Source organism: Equus caballus, chromosome 23 (genome assembly GCF_041296265.1).
Source record: "Equus caballus isolate H_3958 breed thoroughbred chromosome 23, TB-T2T, whole genome shotgun sequence".
In the NCBI taxonomy this organism is placed as follows: Eukaryota; Metazoa; Chordata; class Mammalia; order Perissodactyla; family Equidae; genus Equus; species Equus caballus.
In genome coordinates this window covers 40,257,938-40,278,772 of record NC_091706.1, presented here as the reverse complement: position 1 = coordinate 40,278,772, position 20,835 = coordinate 40,257,938, and the positions used below count along the sequence as shown (strand labels likewise).

Sequence of the window (20,835 nt, the reverse complement as noted above, 5' to 3'; positions counted from 1 at the left end):
GGTGGGTAGTCTCTGAACATCTGGCCACTTTTGATAACTGGAAGGACTACACTCAACTGGCCCCTATGAAGAGAGGGGCCAGGAGCCATCTGCCAGGGTGGCGTGGGGAAGCAGAATGAGCAGTGTCCCTCCCTGATGCTGCTAATGACCTCCTGAGACCCTTGGGCCTTGGAGCTTCATCCCGTTTCCAGGATCAACACTATGAGCTCTGTCTACACTGGGAGAGAGTACACTCTTGGCTTCCCCCACTGGCTCAGTACCTTCCATCTCCTTTTTTCGCCAGGTCTCCAGAGGCCCTTGTGGGTCTGAGTCTCCAGTTAACTGTCCACGCCTTAGAGAGAAACGAACCTGCGGTTAGTGCCATCTTGGAAACTAGACAAATGGTCTTTAACCAAGACTGAGGCTCACGGCTCCTGCCTCCTCCTCCTTAAATGCCTCAAAAAAGAAGTAAAAAAATCAGCAGGTATGACTGTGAAAACTCAGCCATGTACCCTGAGTAGAAAGAGGCTGGAATATGTTTCCCCAAATCTTCCTTTTTGAGTCGGTTCCAGCAAAGCCTGAGGCCAACAATGACATTCTGGGACAATACTTTGAGTTATTAACTGATTTTTTCCCTCCCTGGTGGTTTATTGTTTTCTTGGATTTTACACACACACACACACACACACACACACCCCCACACCCACACACCCATAGGCTATTGTGTGTTCAGTGTCTCTCAGAGAATGCAGAAATATCCCGTCAGAGAGCGCAGCATCTTAGCAACCCCCCACCTCCTCCCAGACTAGGAAAGAGTCCCTGACCTCAAATGGGGGCAAAATAACAGAAGGGAAGTGATGAGGTTGGTGGGTTCCAGACAGGCTCTGGGCTCTGCTTCTCTGGCAAGACCTCAGACAGGGGACCACCGTAGAGGCAGCTCAGGCAGGCAGGGCCTTTGATGACTTCCCTGAGGCACGAGAGGGCAGAATGACTTCTGTGCTCTGCAGCTGGCAGGGTGGGAGCAGAAATATCCCCCAAGCAAAGGGGCCAGGAAGGCAAGAACCCAAACATCTCAGCAGGCATTGACAAAGACACACAGCAGCGGGGCCCTGATCGAGCCCCTGTTTCATGAGGTTTATTTCAGCTACTCCTGGGAATTGGGCACTTGACACAGAAATTGAACTGAGAAACTGAAAAATAAAGCAAATGCCATTTCTTGCTTCCTGAGTCTACGCCTGACACGTCCTGCTCCACACTATCTGTTCTCCTGGGTGAGCAGGTCATCCCAGGGTCACAGGCAGGCCTGCAGGGAGCTGAAGAAGAAATGGTATCAGAATGAGGATAAATTCAGGGATGTTCAGGCTTTCTAGGAACATGATTTGGGGGTGTACCTCTTCCTGGTGCTCTCACCAAGCAAAACTCATGCTTTGGATTCAGGATCTCAGGGAAGTTGGTTCTCTCTTGCCCTCACATAACACCTTGGCCAGACTCAGAGCCCCACACTCTCTCTCCCTCCCCTGGGGCAGAGGCTGTTGTCTCATACGTGGCAATCGGGGATCTGAACACTACAAGAGCACCTTGACTTTCTGGCCTTGCTTGTGGCTATTTGCTCCTTGGTATTTGTAACCACATTTGCACGCACCCACATCCACACATCCACACAGAAAGCACTCACCAATGACATCATCTGAGAAGTCTAAAGTGTTCTTATTAAGAGCATTTTAAAAGAAAATGTGCACCAAAGGTGTAGGAATCGTCCTGGCAACTTTCATGGACAGTAGTTAAATGTCCTAGTCACTAGTTAAATTATCAGCAAATGGCTCTCAGCTTCATTCATTCGCTCACTCAGTCGTTCATCCTCTATTAATGCCCACAGTGGGCCAGACATTGGAGACGTAAAGATATATAGAACAAAGCTCCTGTACTTACGGTAAACCTCACTGGCGGTGAACTTCATGCCTACAATATTAACAGTTGCATTTATCCTATATGTAAGTGCTGTCTTTATAATTTGATTTAAGCTTATTTGGTATCTAAAAAAGCTTTATTAGGGTTCTTTTAATCCTGGTATTGAAATCTGTGTACAAAAGAGATGTGTTTTTCTAAGATATGTCTAAAGCCATGTGTGAGAAATATGTTTGGTCTTTTTCCCTGGTTCCTGGCACAGAGCTCCTAAAACCCTTGGACTCTCCAGAGTCATAAGAGCCTCCCATATGCTAATGAATGACTGGTGGCTGGGGGCCACTAAAGAGCTTCAGGGTGGGTGCTGGTCTCCAAAAAGGCAAGGGCATGATTGGGGGTCGGAACATTCACCCGACCCCAACCACCAGGGAGGGGAGTGGGGCTGAAGATTGAGTTAATCACCGATAGACAATAATTGAATCAATTGTACCTAGTAATGAAACCTCCATAAAAACCTCTAAATGACAGGGTTTGGTGAGCTTCTGAGTTGGTGAACACATCAGGCGCTGGGAGGGTGATGCTCCCAGACGGGACTTGGGAGCTCCACGCCCCTCCACCGTACCTTGCCCTATGAATCTCTTCCATTTGGCTATTCCTGAGTTGTATCCTTTAATAACAAAACAAAAAAAAAAATAGGAAATGTAAGTAAAGAGTTTTCCTTAGTTCTGTGAGCCATTCTAGTGAATTATCAAAGCTGAGGAGGGGGTCATGGGAACCCCCAATTTATAGCCAGTTGGTCAGAAGTACAGGTGATGACTTGGAACTTGGGACTTGAGACTGGTATGTGAAGTGGGGATGGCGTTGTGGGACTAAGCCCTTAACCTGTGGGGTCCCTGCTAACTCTGGGTAGTTAATGTCAGAATTGAATTGAGTTGTTGGGCACCTAGTTGGTGTCCAGAGAGCTGCAGAACTTATTGGTGTTGGGAAAAACATCACACATTTCATTACAAGTGTTGAGTAAAAACAACTCACCATGGGGCCGGCCCAGTGGCATAGTGGTTTAAGTTCGCAAACTCTGCTTTGGCAACCCGGGGTTTGTGGGTTCAGATCCCAGGTGCAGACCTAGCAGTGTTCATCAAGCCACTCTGTGGCGGCATCCCACATAAAATAGAGGAGGATTGGCACAGATGTTAGCTCAGCAACAATATTCCTCAAGCAAAAATAGGAAGATTGGCAACAGATGTTAGCTCAGGGCCAATCCTCCTCCCAAAAAAAGACAACACACCATGTTTAAGTTTAGCTGAATCTGAATGTTTACGAGCAACTTGAATGGCTATAAATGTAGCAATGTAGCCTGCCATGGTGCCTGATAAATAGTAGACTCAATAAATCATCGTTGCTCTTGTACAGAGCATCAACTATGTGCCAGGCTAAGAGGATTAACATAATTCTTCATTAAGGTAAGAAATAACATAAGCCTTTGAAATAGTTATGGTAAGTCAGGATAGCAAATACTAAGTATGTGTGCCTCCCTTTATCTCTTTCCCCACCTTGGCAGACATTGCTAATCAATTGCAGGTATCGTTCCCATTGAATCTGAACTTAGCCTCAGAATCCTTCTTTCAGTAAAAGATAGAGCCCATTTGCCTTTCCTAGGCTGGGAGAAAGAGACTGGAAGTCTAGAGATTCTTTCATGTGTTGTCTCAGGGTAAGGGTGCATGACTTTGAGATAAGTCACTACATTCCTCTGAGTGTGTGTTTACTCATCTGTAAAATGGAGATCATAACTTCCCCTAACCTATTCAGCTCTTGGAAGGTTTAAATGCTATGAGGGGTGGGAAATGCTTGAAAGGTTAAAAGATCAAGGCTCTCCCAAGAGGGTAGCAAGAGCTCTCGGAATTCATAGAAACAAAAATAGCATCTTTACTAGATGACAAAATTCCATTAAGACCCGTTTTAAACAGAGAAGATAATTGTTTCAAAAGGACTTCCTTCTTACTGATTAGAAAAAGGAAAGGAGAAGAGGAAGGAAAATGGAAAAAAGAGAGAGAGAGGACATGACTGGAGGTAGAGGCTTAGATTCAAGTCTCAGATCTGCCTCTCACTGGGCATGGAGTTGGAATGAGTTTCTAACCTTCTCTGGGCTTCACATTCCTCACCCATTGAATGGAGGAAACAATGTTCACCTCTCATGGTCATTGGAAGTGTGAAATGAGTTCGTGTCTGTGAGAGGGGCTTGGCAGAGCCGGGCACACAGTAGGGACTTGGTGAACTCCCAGCCTCAACGAGTAGAAGGAACCACAGCTTGGAGCCAGCCCAGTCCTACACAGTTTGAGAATGTAGGTTTTGCTGTGTTCCCATCCATCCATTCTTCCTCCCAACCTCTACTGAGTGTGCCCACTTGATGCTAAGCAGGGAGAATCTGTGCATTGTTAGTGAATATTTCCCTTACCCCAAGGCTGCCTTGAGGGCAAAGAGGTCCATGTTGCGTGATATGATTTGAACAGCTCCCCAGTATCCCACTTGCCCACTATTTTATCCTCATTAAGCTTTTGAGTCTCTCTTTAGGGAGCTTTGCTTACAACCCTGAACCTTGAGCTTCACAGGGGCAGGGTGGCCTCCCTGGGCAATTAAAGGCAGCTATGGGCTAGAAGAATGAGTACCACTGAGTGGGGATGTGTGGGCGCTGTGTGTGGCAAGCACAGAGGATGGGGCTTTGTAAACAGTCCCTTTAGGAAACTCCCTTCTAACCCCACTTAATTATGCCATCTTTTTCCTGCCGGAATCCTGACTAATACTGGCAGTTTATGGAAAATTCCAGCTGTTTTCTTTCTAGCTTCTAAATACCAACAGGAGCACGGCCCCATCTCCTCCCTCCAGTCCTGAGTGGATCTTCCCGCACAGAAGCTCCTTTCTCTCCATTGTCAATCCAACAGGAGGATGGATAGTCTAGCTCTAGGGCAGTGCTACTCCACGTGGTCCCCTGACCAGCAGCAGGGGCAGCCCTTGGGAGCTTGTTAGAATTGCACATTGCTGGGCAGTTTTAAGCAGGGCATGAATTTCCCTTTGTGAATGTGGTATAAACTTACCCAATCTCCTGTACCAGGATGAGAGAGCTGCCACCAAGATGAGTCTGCATAAACAGACTAAAATAACACTTGTCTTCTACCTTCCATTAATTTCCCCCAAATATTTCCTAGTCACTTGCACAGTTTATTGCCCCTAGACAGCCAAACCCTCTTTCGTTTGTCTAGTCACTTCTCCACTATTTTTCACCCTTTGTTAAAATGGTACATAAGCTCCCAAATCTAACTGCTTCTTTGGGTTTTCACTTCTTTTCTGTGAAGCCCCTGTGCACATAAATATATTAACATCAATAAAATGTGCATGCCTTTGCTCCTTCTGTCTTTTGGCAGTTTAATTCATGGGTCTCAGTGACTGAACCTAAGAGAATAGAGGAAAAGTGTTTATCCCCCCTCTACAGTGGAAAGAACTGACAAGTGGGATGGCCCTGTGGCTTTGAAAGAGGAAAAGACTTTCCTCCCTCTTATAAAAACATGTCTCAGTGTAGTAAATGGAATCTCTTCTGTTGCTGTTATTAATTTTCTATAATCTCTCTTATTCCAAAATGCAGCTTTGAGGCAGATTATTAAGATACATATACTACAAGGTTAAAAAATAAATAGATATCCTTGGGGCTTATAAGTTGTTCACTTAAAACATTATTAAAATGATTGTCTTCTTTGCCGATATAGTAGCAACCAAGGATTCCAGTGTTAGCATCTAACAGACTCTGCTGCTTACCTGTGCTGGAAATAACAGCATCTACAAGGAAAATTTAAGAAAAACTTAGTGACTGCTAGATTATTCTTCAGGTTCTGCATTCTCTGCAATGTTCTTGGTTATTAAAAAAAATATTTGTCACAGAAATTCAATTAACATCTGACAACTGAATATGGATGTCACTTAGATAAATGTAATTGCTTTAAATGTCTGGATGATCTGGGATTTTTTTTTAAATGAGTGCCTTTTTGTTTACGAGGACATAAAAAAACTAGAAGTGTTTCGGTAAAGAAATGAGACTTTTTTAACAAAAATGCCTTGCTGACTCACTGTGAAATCAAAATCTCCCCAATTTGTTAATAGACTACTTCATGCTATTTTAGTATTTCTTTACAAATCACTTTAAATGTAGTGTTATAACTTTCCCTCAATTTTTTTTGCTTTACTATAAATTTTATAGTGTGTGTGCATGTGTGTGTGTGACTGTGAAAAGGAAGGGCATTCCTTCATGTTCTTTTTTTAATACGTAGTCCCGATACCTAGTACCCCAACTGCCAGGCCTTCGTGTTGCAACTCCTGCTGCCACTGACTTAACAGCTGGACTGACTTTCAATACGAATGAAAGTGTTAAAGAGTTGACTACAAAGGGAAGTTTTCTAAAATTCTTGTGAAATTGCTATGAGCAGATTGACTCTTGTCCTTGGAGACATCACACTGTGTAAGGTTCACACAACCTTGACCTTGGCCCTCTTTCTGTGTGCAGGTGCTTCTTTTCTCAATCTTATTTGCATGCGCCTTTCTCTCTCTCTCTCTCTGACCCAAGAGAAAGAAAAGCATATTGACAATAACTCTTTCAATAGTGTAATTCGTTCATTTACAGCATGTCAAAAAAAATTAAGAGAACATTTGTTTGAAAAAAAAAAAAAAAAGGATAAACAGAGAAACAAGTGAAGGAAAAATCATGGAAGGAAAATAAGATGTGGCCCAGAGGTAAGATCATACAAAATGCATAGGTGCTGTATAATTGCTGACAGTGAGCCTCAAATTTGGCTCTGAGCTTCATAATAGAGCAAAGAAGAGAACAAATCAATTATAAGATTCACTGTGTCCATAAAATGGAAACACTCCAGAAGCTTTGCTTGATTCTAGAACAGCTGAGATGTCTCCTAAGCGGCCTCAGAGGGAACACTCTGGAATCCCGGGAATATGTCATTAGGGAAGGACGTCAGGTTTGGGCAGTTCCTTCTTCTCTGATTCTCTTCTCTGAATGAGGTTACTGATCCAAAGTGCTGGCGTTCTCAGGGGACCCAAACTTGCTCCTCATTCGTTCCCCATTCTCCCTAAGTCCCGCACTTCCTCCTCGGAGCCTGAAAACTAGGATGAGGCCAGAAGGATAGGGTTGATTTGAAGGATAGGGTTACCCTGATTTTGGAGTGTAGTGTTTGTTACCACTGTTCACAGACCTGTGAGTTTCCAACTCTACTCATTAGAATAATTTGAGAAACTTTCCAAAATTATATAATTGCCTGGGTACCACCCAGATTAACTAACTGTAGACCTCTGGGATCAGGCCCAGGAATTCATATATTTTTTAAAATGCTCCAGCTAATTCTTATGTACAGCTGAGTAGAGACCCACTGACAGTTGGGTATACTCAGAGGTTTACAAACTTGAGTGTGTATCAGCGTCACCTGAGGAGTTTGTTAAACATTCAGACTCCCCGGCCACACTCTTCCTCCTAACGCCCCCAACCTCCCTCTCAGAAGGGCAGGGAATTCTATATTTTGAACAGGAACTCCAGGTAGTTCAGATGCAGTACGTCCACAGAGTCACACTAGTCCACAAAATTTAAAAGTGGAAAGACCTGGCCTCTAGCCTGCTCTGACAACAGCAGGCTGTGTGACCTTAGGCCTATTACTTAAGCATTCTAGTTTTGTTTATTCATTCTTAAAAGGGTTATAGAAATAATCTGCTATGACTACATCTCAGGTTGTTGTAAGGATTTCCAACTGCCTCCCAACTAGAATGGGAGCCCCACTAAATTAGGGACTAGGGTCTGTTAGTTTTTGTATCCATAGCACCTAGATCAATGCCTCGAACATAGTAGGTACTTAGCTAAGTTGAAAGTGAGCCCATATTTGGGGAAGCAGATTAGAAAGAATTAAGTAGGTCTTTGGCCACCAGGTATGTATATTTATTCGGGGGGTGTGAGTGTATACAGGGGACTGGATTGAAATCCACAAGCCCATGATGGATATCCAGTTCTCTGGTTTCATTCATCTCAAGCCTGTGGGTGTGAAATTGGGGCATGGGTGGAGGAGTGCTCTTTGGTCTGGTTTTGTCTATCTTATGTCTAAACGTGTGTGGATTTATATGTGATCCAACAGGCAGATGGTTACATTTGCCACTACCAGCACAGGCACTTCTGCAAGAACTGAACATGCCAAAGATGTGCTACAACCGAATGATTTATTTTTATAACACATGTGGCTCTGAAATAAGCCTGTTATAACAGCATGGGTTTTATTGGCCAAGTATAATAGGACAATTTATTGACACATGGACATCTCTTGGTGATCTGAAAGAGTGTCTACAAATACCTCTTTCTGAACAGTGACCAAACCATGACCTTATTTATGTGAAATGCCCAATTAGTGTACACAAAACTTCACCAAGTGCCAAGATGAGAGAAATAGGTAGAGCAAGGGACTGGGGCCAGGGTCTGGGTCTGGGTCCAGGACGCACTGTGTGCCTTGGGCAACTCAGCTCTCCTCCCTGGGACCAAGTTTCTCATCTATAAAATGAAGGGGCTGCATGATTATCCCCAAAGGTCCCTTCTGTCCCCCGCAGGCTGTGACTATCTGATTGGAAGACTGAAGCTCAGAAAGTCTTCTCCATTCATTTTCTCTGCTAGGTCAGAATTGCCGCGTCTGATCATCATGAGCCACATGGGTCCCTCCTTCTCTTTCTGGCATCTACCTGCACTCAAACTGACACCCCTGTAAACCAGTCCACACCATTCACTCTTTTATAAAGGTGATATTCAAGTGGCCTTATGAATAATTTCCAGTACAAATGGTATATATTTTATGTAGCAATCCCTATTAAACCAGAATTCTAGATACAAACAACAATCTTCAAACAACAAGGGGCTTTTGGGGGAGTGGAGGTGGGGAGAGGCCATTCATCTCAGTGATTAGAAGTTCAGGCTCTGAGCATTAAAAAACAATTACAATTCTAGGGGCCGGCCCAGTGGCGCAGCGGTTAAGTGCACGCCTTCTGCTTCTTGGTGGCCTGGGGTTTGCTGGTTCGGGTCCCGGGAGCAGACATGGCACCGCTTGGCAAAAGCCATGCTGTGGTAGGTGTCCTGCATATAAAGTAGAGGAAGATGGGCATGGATGTTAGCTCAGGGCCAGTCTTCCTCAGCAAAAAGAGGAGGATTGGCAGTAGATAGCTGAAGGCTAATCTTCCTCAAAAAACAAAAAAGTCCACACATAAATAAATAAATAAAACTTCACCTATATAAAAAAAATTACAATTCTAGAGGCTGGCCCTATGGTGCAGTGGTTAAGTTCGGCATGCTCTCTTCAGTGGCCCAGGTTCATGGGTTTGCATCCTGGGTGGAGACCTATACCACTCGTCAGCCATGGTGTGGTGGCAACCCACATATAAAGTTGAGGAAGACTGGCAACAGATGTTAGCGCAGGGCTAATCTTCCTCAGCAAAAAAAATAATAAAAATAAAAATAAATAATCATAATTACAATAATTGTAATTGACAAAATCACTGAAACTTTTCCCTTTCTGCCACTTCTTATATCAGTATGTGTTTTAGTTTCCTATTGCTGCTGTAAGAAATTACCACAAATCTAGTGGCTTAAAACTACCCAAATTTATCTTACGGTTCTGGAGGTCAGAAGCCTAAAATCGCTCAGCTGGGCTGTGTTCCTTCTATTGGTTCTAGGGAAGAATCCATTTCCTTGCCTTTTCCAGCTCCAAGAGGTTGTCTGTACTCCTACGCTTGTGGCCCTGCACCATTCTGACCTGTGCTTCCATCATTACTTCTCCTCTTCTGACTCTCCTGCCTCCCGCTTTCCCTTGTAAACTATCTTGTGTTTCCATCAGGCCCACCCAGATAATCCAGGATAATCTCCCCATCCCAAGGTCCTTAATTTAAACGCATCTGCAAAGTCCCATTTACAAAGCAAAGTAATATATTCACAGCTTCTCGGATTAGGGTATAGACGTCTTTAGGAGGCTATTAATTCTGTGTACCACACAGAGGTATCTTCAGATCCCACCTTGGTGACTTATTGTCTGTTTGACCTTTGGTAAATTATATCCTTTCCCTGAGGCTTAGTTTCATCAATAAAAGTGGGTTAGTAACAAATCCACCTAATGGGGTTTTGGGGGTTTTTTTGCTTGTTTGCTTGTTTGGTGAGGAAGATTGGCCCTGAGATAACATTTTTTGCCCATTTTCCTCTTTTTGCTTGAGGAAGATTGTTGCTGAGCTAACATCTGTGCCAATCTTCCTCTATTTTGTATGTGAGTTGCCACCACAGTGTGGCTCGATGAGCAGTGTGTAGATCCATGCCCAAGATCCAAACCTGCAAACCCTGGGCCACCAAAGCAGAGCATGCAAACTTAACCACTATGCCACTGGGCCAGCCCCTTGTTTTGTTTTGATTGGTTGCTTTTTGACGATTAAATAAGGTAATGCTTGTTGAGCATGTGGTATACTGCCTGCCTGGTATATGTTATTCATAAGAGAAGGAGAAAAATTGAAGTGTTAGTTTAAAAAAAGAATCTGGGGCCTGTCTACAATCATCAACATCTTAGCATCACTGTGTAATAAGTGATGATATCCAGGACGATGACTCATGTATGGGAAAATGTTAATCTTCAAAAAACCCTAAGTAATTCTTCAGGATATTTTCCTAATTAAGGGAGTAAATGGAAGAGCAATGTTTTAGAGAGACTTTTAATTACAAGAATTGGGGGGCAAGTATTTTCTAGATGTAACAGTGAGAGAAACAGAAAATTCCATTTGCCAGAGTTTCCTCCCCTCTCCCCTGGGTGTTCTTGGTCGCTGAGGCCTGCCTGGGGGTGCCTGTGCACTAGTGCTGAGGGGATGTGGTAGGGAAGGTACTGAGACTGGTGGAAAGGGTGCCATCACAGTCTCTGGTAAACTTGAAAGAAATGGGTCCTGTTTTCAGGAGAAGGCATCTGCAACCCGTCTTTGTAGCCTAGCCATTTGGAGTTTTCTAAAGAAAGGGCCTCTAATTCCATGTCAAACGGGAAAATCAACTATTCTGCCCAAGAGGAGAGTGAAATGTGAGAGAGCCCAAAATAGAAAAGAACAGTTTCCATCAACACAAATGAGTCTTTCATCCTTTCAGAGACTAATCATTATCCACCAAAATAAATTAAGTGATTGACATTGAACTAGAGGGATAGCCAGGTCCGGGGACACGGACCAGTGAACATTTTGTTGTTGAGTCTTCGCAAAGGCTCTGAAGGATGATGAAACAGATCCTGGCTCCTGCTCTCCACACTCAAGGGCGCAAGTCCTCACCAGTCCTCTGAGAAACGTAGTTAGAGATGGCTATTACTCATATGTGGGTGAAACTTTGCAATGTGATTGACAATCATAGATGACGTTTGCAAAGTACTTTGGCAGCTATACAGAGCTTCCTCACATGTATTTCATTTAATCCTCGGGTAACTCTGGGATGTGGCCAAGGGAGATTTTATTATCCCTGTTTTTACAGATGAGGAAACTGAGACTCCGAAGGATGAAATGACTTTCTTAAGGTTACACAACAAATAAGTGGCAGAGCCAGGATTTGAACCCAACTCTATCTGCTGTAGGGGGTCTTGTTCTACTCTTGGCTGTCTCCCTGTAAGACTGTCCGTCTGTTGTTTTAACAGTGAAGTGGATGCAGACTGCTTTGTCTGCTCTCTCCTGCCTCTGCCATCCACCTTACCTTTATGCTGTCTCTAGCTCCCCATATACTCTACCATATTGCTTCACAAAGCAGGGTTATCTAGTGTGGTAAAGTAGCAGCCCCAGAATTATCAGGAAGCCTATCACAAGATGCAGAATCTCTCCCACCACAGACTCAGATCCTGGGTATTTCCCATGCACAGTCAAGTTCAACAAGCCCTGCTTTACCATACCTGCCCACCCAGGCTGCCTGATACTCCAAAGTGGCTTCTCTTCCCTTCTTCCTGTCCCAAACCCTGTGAGGGCCTGAACAACTGAGTTTCACTAATTTCCTCTCTCCTTTTGGAACTTCCCCTGACTTTAGTCAGTGGCTTTATAACCTCAGAAGAACTCCTCTGGCCCACTCAGCCCCCCTCATTTTCCCTTAAGCCCTCCCACCTTGGAGTCCTGGCTCACTCTAGCAAGGAGTTCACTCAAGGAAGTTTCCTCACAAAAGTGCTCAGGGAGCCCTGAGGAAGGCTGTGCTCCCCTGAGAGGCAAGAGCTGACCCCACTGTTTGCTCTAAGAGGGGCCAAGATAAGACCTGGACCCCAGCAACCTCTCTGGTATAGTCAAAGGGAACTAATTTGAGAGTTTTTTCCCTTCCCTCTGGCAGAAATAACAAAGGCACTGGCAGCAACAGGAGAGGGGAGAGAGGGGGAGTGTGTGATTAACCCACAGGTGGGAAGAGCCCGAATAATCAATCATTTGGGAGTGAGTTTGTGAGAGAGAAAAGAGAGAAGATAAATAACTTGAGCAAATTATTCTCTCATTCTCATGCTTTCTCTCTTTCCTCCCCACTCCCCCAAACTTTAATAAATTTCTTTTTTAAGTGTACAAATAACTGTCAAATCCTCTCATGGTCACAGATCAGGAGCATTACAAGTTTAAAAATAAACAATGATTTGAGGGGAAAAAAACCAACACAAGAAGAACACTAAAATTTGCCTGGTGAAAACAGACACAGTAAAACATAGTGATACAGGTTTTAGGCTCAGCAAATGTCAGTTTTAAGTTTCAGAGTCCCAACACTGTTCTCACGGAGGGGCCAGACAATGTGGAGGGGGCATTTTCCCCTGTTCGTGTTAGCAGAAAACCCAGCTAAACCACCAATGAAGCCAGGGTGTATCTAGCACTCTGGAGAAAACCAGAAGGCCAACGTGCTCAAACCAGCCATAATTTATGGTAGACCAGTTGGAAAGAATGTGGTGTTTGTTGATTTTTATCTCTATAGCCAGAACTGTATCTCTGGAAGGAAGAACTGGGGTTAACATAACCAGAAAGCATGAGTGTCAACTGAATATCTATTTATGGTTTCCTGTAGGGCTGATAAAGCTGCAAAACTCACCCACATATAAACAAAATTGGAGGAGGAGGGATGTGGGTCACACGCCTATGTTTCTTCTAGAGGGGCCAATTTTAGTTTGACCCAAGTGGCTTATTGTCAGGTCTCAGCAAGGTGGACTGGAGAGGTTTCTCTTTAGCTCTCAGGAAAATTGAATTTAATCTCCTTTGCTGGGTCACTGTAGCTACCTGACCACTTATGTCTGAGTCTAGGCAGAAAGAGCTAGAAGAGTGCAGGAAGAAAGTCTCAAGATTTAAGATATTTTCTAGTTGAGGGTGTCTAATTTCAAGAAGAAAGTGTTTTCCTTAACATCAGAACCAATTTGTAGGTTTGATTGAGTCTCAACTGCTGGAAATGCCATCATAGTTTACAGATGATTACACTTCAAATTAAGAGTCTGTGCTACTGATGTTGGCCAAGGACTGGAGGGATGCTGTTTATTTCCAGTACTGTGGGCTTTATTCTGGGCCCGCTCACTCTCTCTGCTTCCCTTCTTTCCTCCTCATAGGACGCACAGGAAGAGTAAAGCTGCCTAGCCCCAGGCTTGGTCCAAAATCTAGAAAGGTGAGACAGGGCTATAACTATGCTTTTCAGTTTCACGCTTCAATGTGTTCACAACTGTACCGTGTTACAGGATGGGGGTGAGAGAGAAGGATCCAGTTCAGAACCTTCAGCTCTGTATCAGCATAAACTTCAGAAAGCGTTCTCCTCTTTATTCCTTGTTCAATGCAAAATAAACAGAGCAGTGGCTAGAAATGGGGGCTGAGGAGTAGGGGGAGGGAAACATTTGACGAAACTCACCTCCCCTCTAAGAGAGAGAGAAGAAAGAGGCCTGGCTAGCTATATCTCATCTACTCCAGTGCTGAGAACGCTCCCTAAATTGAGAGATAAGAACCCCGAGCATACCTTGAGTCTCACTCAGGGAAAATTTTGTCTCTAACAAGAACGTCCTTGAAGGTTTAAAGTGAGGGCTCAGAAGTTCCAAACTGGCAGCCAGTGGGCGGGATCCAGTCTGCAGACCTGTTTTGCACACATCGGCCTTTTCTTTTTAAATTAGTTTCCAATGTTAACGAAGCAGAAGGTTTCACATAAATGTCTGAATTTCTTGAAAAATGAGACGATCTCTCTACAGTGAGCCTCAAATTCCACAGAGCAATAGTCACTGATACTGATTTGGGTGAGGCTTGGGGGTTGTAGTTCACCCAGGCCCTATCACTCCCTGCAACCCTAATCGAACCTGTTTTATTCTGACCTTATCTGCCCATATCAGGAAGTGGTTTGTAAATGCTCTGTTCTGTCACTCGGGCAGTTAAGTCACAACCACCTTGCTGACACAATAGCATATTTGAATAACCAAAGTCTGTCACTTGGGTTTTGATCTCTGAGTCTCTCAGTGTGGGCTCCCAGTCGTGCAGGAGTCCCTTAAAGATTAGCCTTACCCATGGCTAGGATATTTGGGTGGCTCCTTATGTTAAGAGAAATTAGAACCATGGAGGAATCAAAACTTGAGGCTATGAACGAAACTCCTTCCTGTGCCTTCTCTAAAGAATCAGCCTCTCTGCCACAGATCTGTTTATTGATTTTCTGTAAAAAATCTGAGAGCAGAAATCCTAATTTGAGTTGGTTGGAAGTACGAAGCTATTGAAACTCAAGGCCTTTATTATTATCATCACAGTTTATAATGATAGCAGGGGAGTAGCAAATTGCTTTAACGCTGAGCTTGGGCAGGCGTCTGTCTCTGGAGCTAAAAATTCTTTTTAAATTCTATTTGCAATAGTCACCCGTGAATAATTTATAGTGAATAACATTTTAAATATTGTTATTGAGGTGAAATTCACGTAATATAAAATTAACCATTTTAAAAGTGAACAATTTAGTGGCATTTAGTACATTCGCAATATTGCATAAGCCACCACCTTTACCTAGTTCCAAAACATTTTCATCACCCCAGAAGGAGACCCTGTACTCGTCAAGCAATTGAGCCCATTCTCTCCTCTTCCCCTATCCCTGGTAACCACTAATCTGCATTCTGTCTGTATGGATTTACCTATTTTTGATATTTTATATGATCAGAATCAGACAATATATGACCTATTGTGTTCATCTACCTTTTGAGAGTCATCCACATTGTAGCATGCATCAGCACTTCATTCCTTTTTATGGCTGAATATACTGTAAATGAGTTTTAATTATTAAAAAACCCAGAGCACCTATTCTTTTTTCTTTTTGAGGAAGATTAGCCCTGAGCTTACATCTGCTGCCAATCTTCCTCTTTTTGCTGAGGAAGACTGGCCCTGAGCTAACATCTGTGCCCATCTTTCTCTACTTTATATGTGGGACGCCTACTACAGCATGGCTTGCCAAGCGGTGCCTTGTCCCCACCCAGGATCCGAACTGGTGAACCCTGGGCCGCTGAAGCAGAATGTGTGTGCTTGACCACTGTGCCACCGGGCCGGCCCCTGGAGCATCTATTCTTGCTACTTAGGGGGTGTTTGCTCATTGATTGCTTATGTACCAAGGATGATGAAGACTTGAGATGAGAGAGGAAAACAGGTTTTTTACAAACCCTCTCACCAAGAAGGTAGGAGTAAAGAGGAATGTACACATAGAAACACATAGGGATATGACTGTGTGTATTTGAAGGGGTGGAGAGAGCAGAGTGGTGATAAACACTTAAATAGTTCCCCCCCTTTTTTTTAAAAAAAAAAAAGATTGGCACCTGAGCTAACATCTGTTGCCAATCTTGTTCTTTTTTTTTTTTCCTCTTCTTCTCTCTCCAAAGCTCCCCAGTACATAGTTGTATATTCTAGTTGTAGGTCCTTCTGGTTGTGCTATGTGGGACACCGTCCCAGTGTGGCCTGATGAGCGGTGCCATGTCCCCAGGATCCAAACTGGCGAAACCCTGGGCGGCAGAAGCAGAGCACGGGAACTTAACCACCTGGCCATGGGGCCAGCCACTAAACATTTGCTCTTTAGGTTAAGATAGAAGTGAAGTTTCCCTCAAGTTTATGTTGCAAACTGCCTTTCACAACTTTTTAACTTAGGTCGCTATAAAAGAGTTTGCCAAGAACGTTCTAGTTTCCTTCCACCCACATGGCCACCTACAGAGGAGTGATTGCAAGATTTGGAAACTGAGTCAGAGACTCAGAGATGTTATCTCCCCGGCTTCTGAATGTCCTGCAGATGAGGTCCAGATCCTGGAATAAGGGCAATAGCTGTCACATCTTGAGCTTTTACTGGGTCTTCGGGTCTAGGGCCCCAAAACAGCCCCATTAGCCCCACTTCTCAGATGGAAAACCTGAGGCACAGCAAGGTTAAGTACTTCCCTGGAGGTTACACAGCAGGTTGGTGGTAGAGTAGCACATATCGAATGGTTTGAGTACTCTTAACTACTATACCCATCTGCCTCTGGCATCCTTGTTTTCTGACGTGGTATGGCAAGGTGCTACACAGTTCTCCTGGCCATTGAGGTTAGGGGATGGGCGTGGCAGGGAAGAAGAAGGCGGGGATGCTGACTTGATCTTCATAAAGGTGAAGGAGGGACGATCTGGCCCAGGTTCCACTCACAGTCAGCACATGTGTAGTCTTGGACATGTGGACCAGAGATGGAAGACCCTTAACTACACTATGGTTCACCATTTTGGCGTATGTAGGAATCACAGGTTCTATGGCTGTACCTCCAGAGAGTCAGATGCACTAAGTGGGTAGGACACAGGAAGATGATTTTTTACCAGGAACCCAGGTAATTCTCGTGTTACGTGGTCCTCAGGCCACACTTTGAGAGATATTTGTCATTCTCATCCAAGATCCACTGTTGTCCCTTTTCTCTTTTGAGCATCTTGGAAAAGCAGCAATTACAGAGGCTATTTTCAGCCAGTAAGGACCCGATGAAGGTCACAGGCTCACAGGCCATGTGAAACTAGTCCAGGACAAAGCCTGCAGGAGGGGTTCAGGGGCTGCAGGAGAAGATAGCTACTTAAAGGGGGCTCAGGAAGAGATGGGGTCTCCAGGTGTGCACTCCTAAACACCCCGAGCCTTTGGTGATGCACAAGGTCATTAATTTTTAGTAGACTAAAACAACCGAGCTTCAGCATGGAGTCAGCACCCAGCCCCAAACTGCTGAGTCACTCCCCTCTGTCCTGGCTCACCTGCCCTGCAGCCCAGGGAGAAATGCAAACAATTTCTGTATGTGACCCCCCCAAATAAATCCCTAGAGACTTTTGGCTTCCTAGGTTCTTTTCCTCTAATACAAGGAATGTGCTATGAAGGAGGGAAAAGAAAATTCAAAATCCAAAGCCATTTAAAAATCTATGTACCAATTCTTCTGAGTCACAGGCTGAATTTAAAGAATGATAATTGGGGCTGGCCCAGTCGCGCAGCGGTTAAGTGTGCACATTCCACCTCTGGGCAGCCTGGGGTTCGTCAGTTCAGATCCCGGGTATGGACATGGTACTGCTTGGCACACCAGTCTGTGGTAGGCGTCCCACATATGAACTAGAAGAAGATGGGCATGGACGTTAGCTCAGGGCCAGGCTTCCTCAGCAAAAAGAGGAGGATTGGCAGCAGTTAGCTCAGGGCTAATCTTCCTCAAAAAAAGAATAAAATAAAAAAAAATAAAGAATGATAATTAAGTGAAAATTCTCTCAAAAATTTATTGGTTCAGCAATTGATTAATTCCTGAATCTTTACTGTAAACTTTTTTACTCTAGAAATGTGCTTGAGGAACATAGGCCAGAGATGAGCTTTTTGACATTGCTTTCTTGTTGGATAACATCCATGCTGGAATCAATTTATAAACTGCCTTCCTAGGGATTAAAATGCAGTCAGTTTTAAGTGTCTTCCTAGGCACAGGGCTGCTGGAGCCTGACCTCACGGCCTGAGGCTTTTAAACGGAACATTGATGTCAAGGTAGAAAAGGAGGAAAATAGAGAAAAGAAGAAAGAAGAAAAAAATCACCCATGGATAACCACTGTCACTGCTTCAGTGTATTTCCTTCCATGTATTTAATAGTCATACAGAATATTCTTTACTTTTGTATCTTTATTCTTTCTCAGTATTTATAACATAGCCTTTCTCCCATATAATTGAATGGACTTTGGTAATGTTGCATTTAATACTACGTGATGTTCCACACTCTGGATGTACTCTAACTTATTTGACCTTTCTTTTATTTTTATATACAGAAGTATTTTCCTCATATTTGATTTTTATAGATGAGCATTCGTTTGCATTTTTCTTTTTTATCACATCTTCAATAGATTCCTACATCTGACAATACTACTTCAAAAACTGTGAATTCTTTTAAGGCTCCTGGTACATATTGCCAAACTGCTTTCCAGAAAGGTCACTCTGATACGTATCCCACTTGCATCAAGTAAAAGTGCCCATCATTATCCTAGGCCAGCAGTGCAGATAATAATTAAAAACAAAATACACAAAACTTTTTCAATGCGCTAAGTTAAAAATGGTCCATATTTTCATGTGTGCCTTTGAGACAAAGGGTGAATGGTTTACACATTTTTCTATTGAGGCTTTGGTATTTTTCTTACTGATTTTTACTATCTATTAAGTATATTAAGTAAATGATAAATTATATAATATACAATCAAATATAAATATATAAACTAAATTTATCATCCATCTATATGGAGAGACAGAGTATAAAGCATATTATCCCCTTGTTTTTAAAATTTGTTGAAAATAATGTTCCAAGCTTGTCATTTGACTTTTCATTTTTTTGGTGATTGTTTCTGACATATAGAAGTTTTCCATTTTGTGTAGTCAACATGTGATTTTTTCCCTTTATGATTTGTTCTATTTCTTTTTGATTGAAGAGTCCTTGTCCCTTTTGAGTCTTAATTGTTATAATTTAATTACGTTTACCTTATTTTTTATCAGTTAAAAAGCCGTGTTGATGTTTAATTCTGAATTCTACTTAATTTTTTTTTTTGGTGTGTAATATGGTGTGAAGTTCCAATTTGACTTTTTCACCCCAAAGAGGCAATTTTCTCAGCCCCATTAGTTTCTTTCTTTTTTTTTTTAATACATAGTGTTCTATAGAATGTCCTTTTTTTTTTAAGATTTTATTCTTTTCCTTTTGTCCCCCAAAGCCCCCCGGTACATAGTTGTATATTCTTTGTTGTGGGTCCTTCTAGTTGTGGCATGTGGGACGCTGCCTCAGCGTGGTTTGATGAGCAGTGCCACATCCGCACCCAGGATTTGAACCAATGAAACACTGGGCCACCTGCAGTGGAGCACGCGAACTTAACCACTCGGCCACGGGGCCAGCCCCAGGCCCATTAGTTTGCAAAAAGGCGTTTTCAGCCAGATACAGGTTCTTCCAAAAATCAAAGAACGTCGTTTCCAGTTGGCCATGGAAAAAGGTAGTCTGACATGGTGGTTTCAGCTAATAATGTAGCGGGACTGGTTTTCTACCTCTTAGGTGGTTACCAGCTATAGAGAACTAGGGAGCAGGAGGGACCAACTTGGAGTTTGAAGGGGATGGAAAAGTGGGGCACCATCGTTCTCTCCCTGGGCTCCAAGGACAGCTCAGCACTGTCAGCTGTCAGGCTGCCTGGCTTATTGGAGGTGCTTTCTGTAGCTGACCATTGTCACCAGCTCCCATATGTTCCATTGCAGAGCTTTGTAGTGAGGAAGACAATTGTCCACCAGCACCCTGAGGCCCATGCTTAAGCCTGAGGGGATCCAACACTTCCCTCCTCACCCCCCAAAAAACCCAGGACATGAGCTCCATCCCTGGCCCTTTAAACAAAGCTGGCCCACCCTCATGCCACCTCAGTGAGCACATAAAGCCCAGCTGTAGACAACAGTACCTGTCTACAACATTTACACAAGATCCCTTTTGCATTTGTAATCTTTGTTCTTGGTTGCTCAATCTTTGACTTGTTCTGCCTGTCAGCTTTGGACATCTGCTTCTGTCTTTTGGGGCTGGTTTGGCTTCTTTTCTCATCCCTTGGCTTGACGCCTCCCGGGATTTTAATGTCACTGTAACATCAGGTAAAAGGCACCATTCTGCCAGCCTCCGTCCCAGGGAACTTTCACCGGTGCCCTAGTAGCTCCTCTCCAAAGAAAGAGGCACATAGGGGCCGGCCCGGTGGCGCAGCAAGTAAGTTCATATGTTCCACTTCTCGGCGGCCCGGGGTTCGCTGGTTCGGATCCCGGGTGTGGACATGGCACCACTTGGTAAAAGCCATGCTGTGGTAGGCATCCCGCGTATAAAGTAGAGGAAGATGGGCATGGATTTTAGCTCAGGGCCAGTCTTCCTTAGCAAAAAGAGGAGGATTGGCAGTAGTTAGCTCAGGGCTAATCTTCCTAAAAAAAAAAAAAAGAAAGAGGCACATAGGCTGTGGGATGACCTCTGTGGAAGACAGAGACTGGCAATTCACCTGAATCCTGACAGCTTACATGTCCTTCCACTCACCTTGGCCAGGTCACTAGGAAGTAGTGGGAAGATGGCAAAACAAAAGGGACTTGGGGCATCTCTAAGCCTGTTGGTCAGTCTAGCTCTCACTTTGTCATAAAGGGGCACACAAGAAAAACATAACTGTCTGCCAAGCCAGATGAATTGAGTCAAGCCCACTGATCAACAGCTCACCAGATGGGGCAGCTGAAGCCTTTCACAGCCTGTTCCATCCTCATCAGCAATTTGATGTGTGGGAACTAGAGTAGGTGTTTCAATTCGCTGTGGTCTACTTCCCACACAAATAAAACTACAGGTCAATGGCCTCAAACACTTCAAAGGCCAGACATTAGCAAAGTCTTTTATTAGCCTCTACGATCTAGGTGTAGTCATCATGATGCTCTGCCCAACACTGAGACTC

At 43.8% G+C, this 20,835-nt stretch overlaps 1 protein-coding gene across 1 annotated transcript in view; it reads left to right on the top strand.

Moving 5' to 3' along the window:
• The first annotated feature begins 416 nt into the window (after positions 1-416).
• Positions 417-20,835, top strand: part of ERMP1 (endoplasmic reticulum metallopeptidase 1) — a 72,085-nt gene continuing 51,666 nt past the window's right edge. The window contains exon 1 of the mRNA XM_070248303.1: positions 417-463. Within this exon, the coding sequence (XP_070104404.1) occupies positions 432-463 (32 nt within the window). The 5' untranslated portion in view covers positions 417-431. The remainder of the gene's footprint in view (positions 464-20,835) is intronic.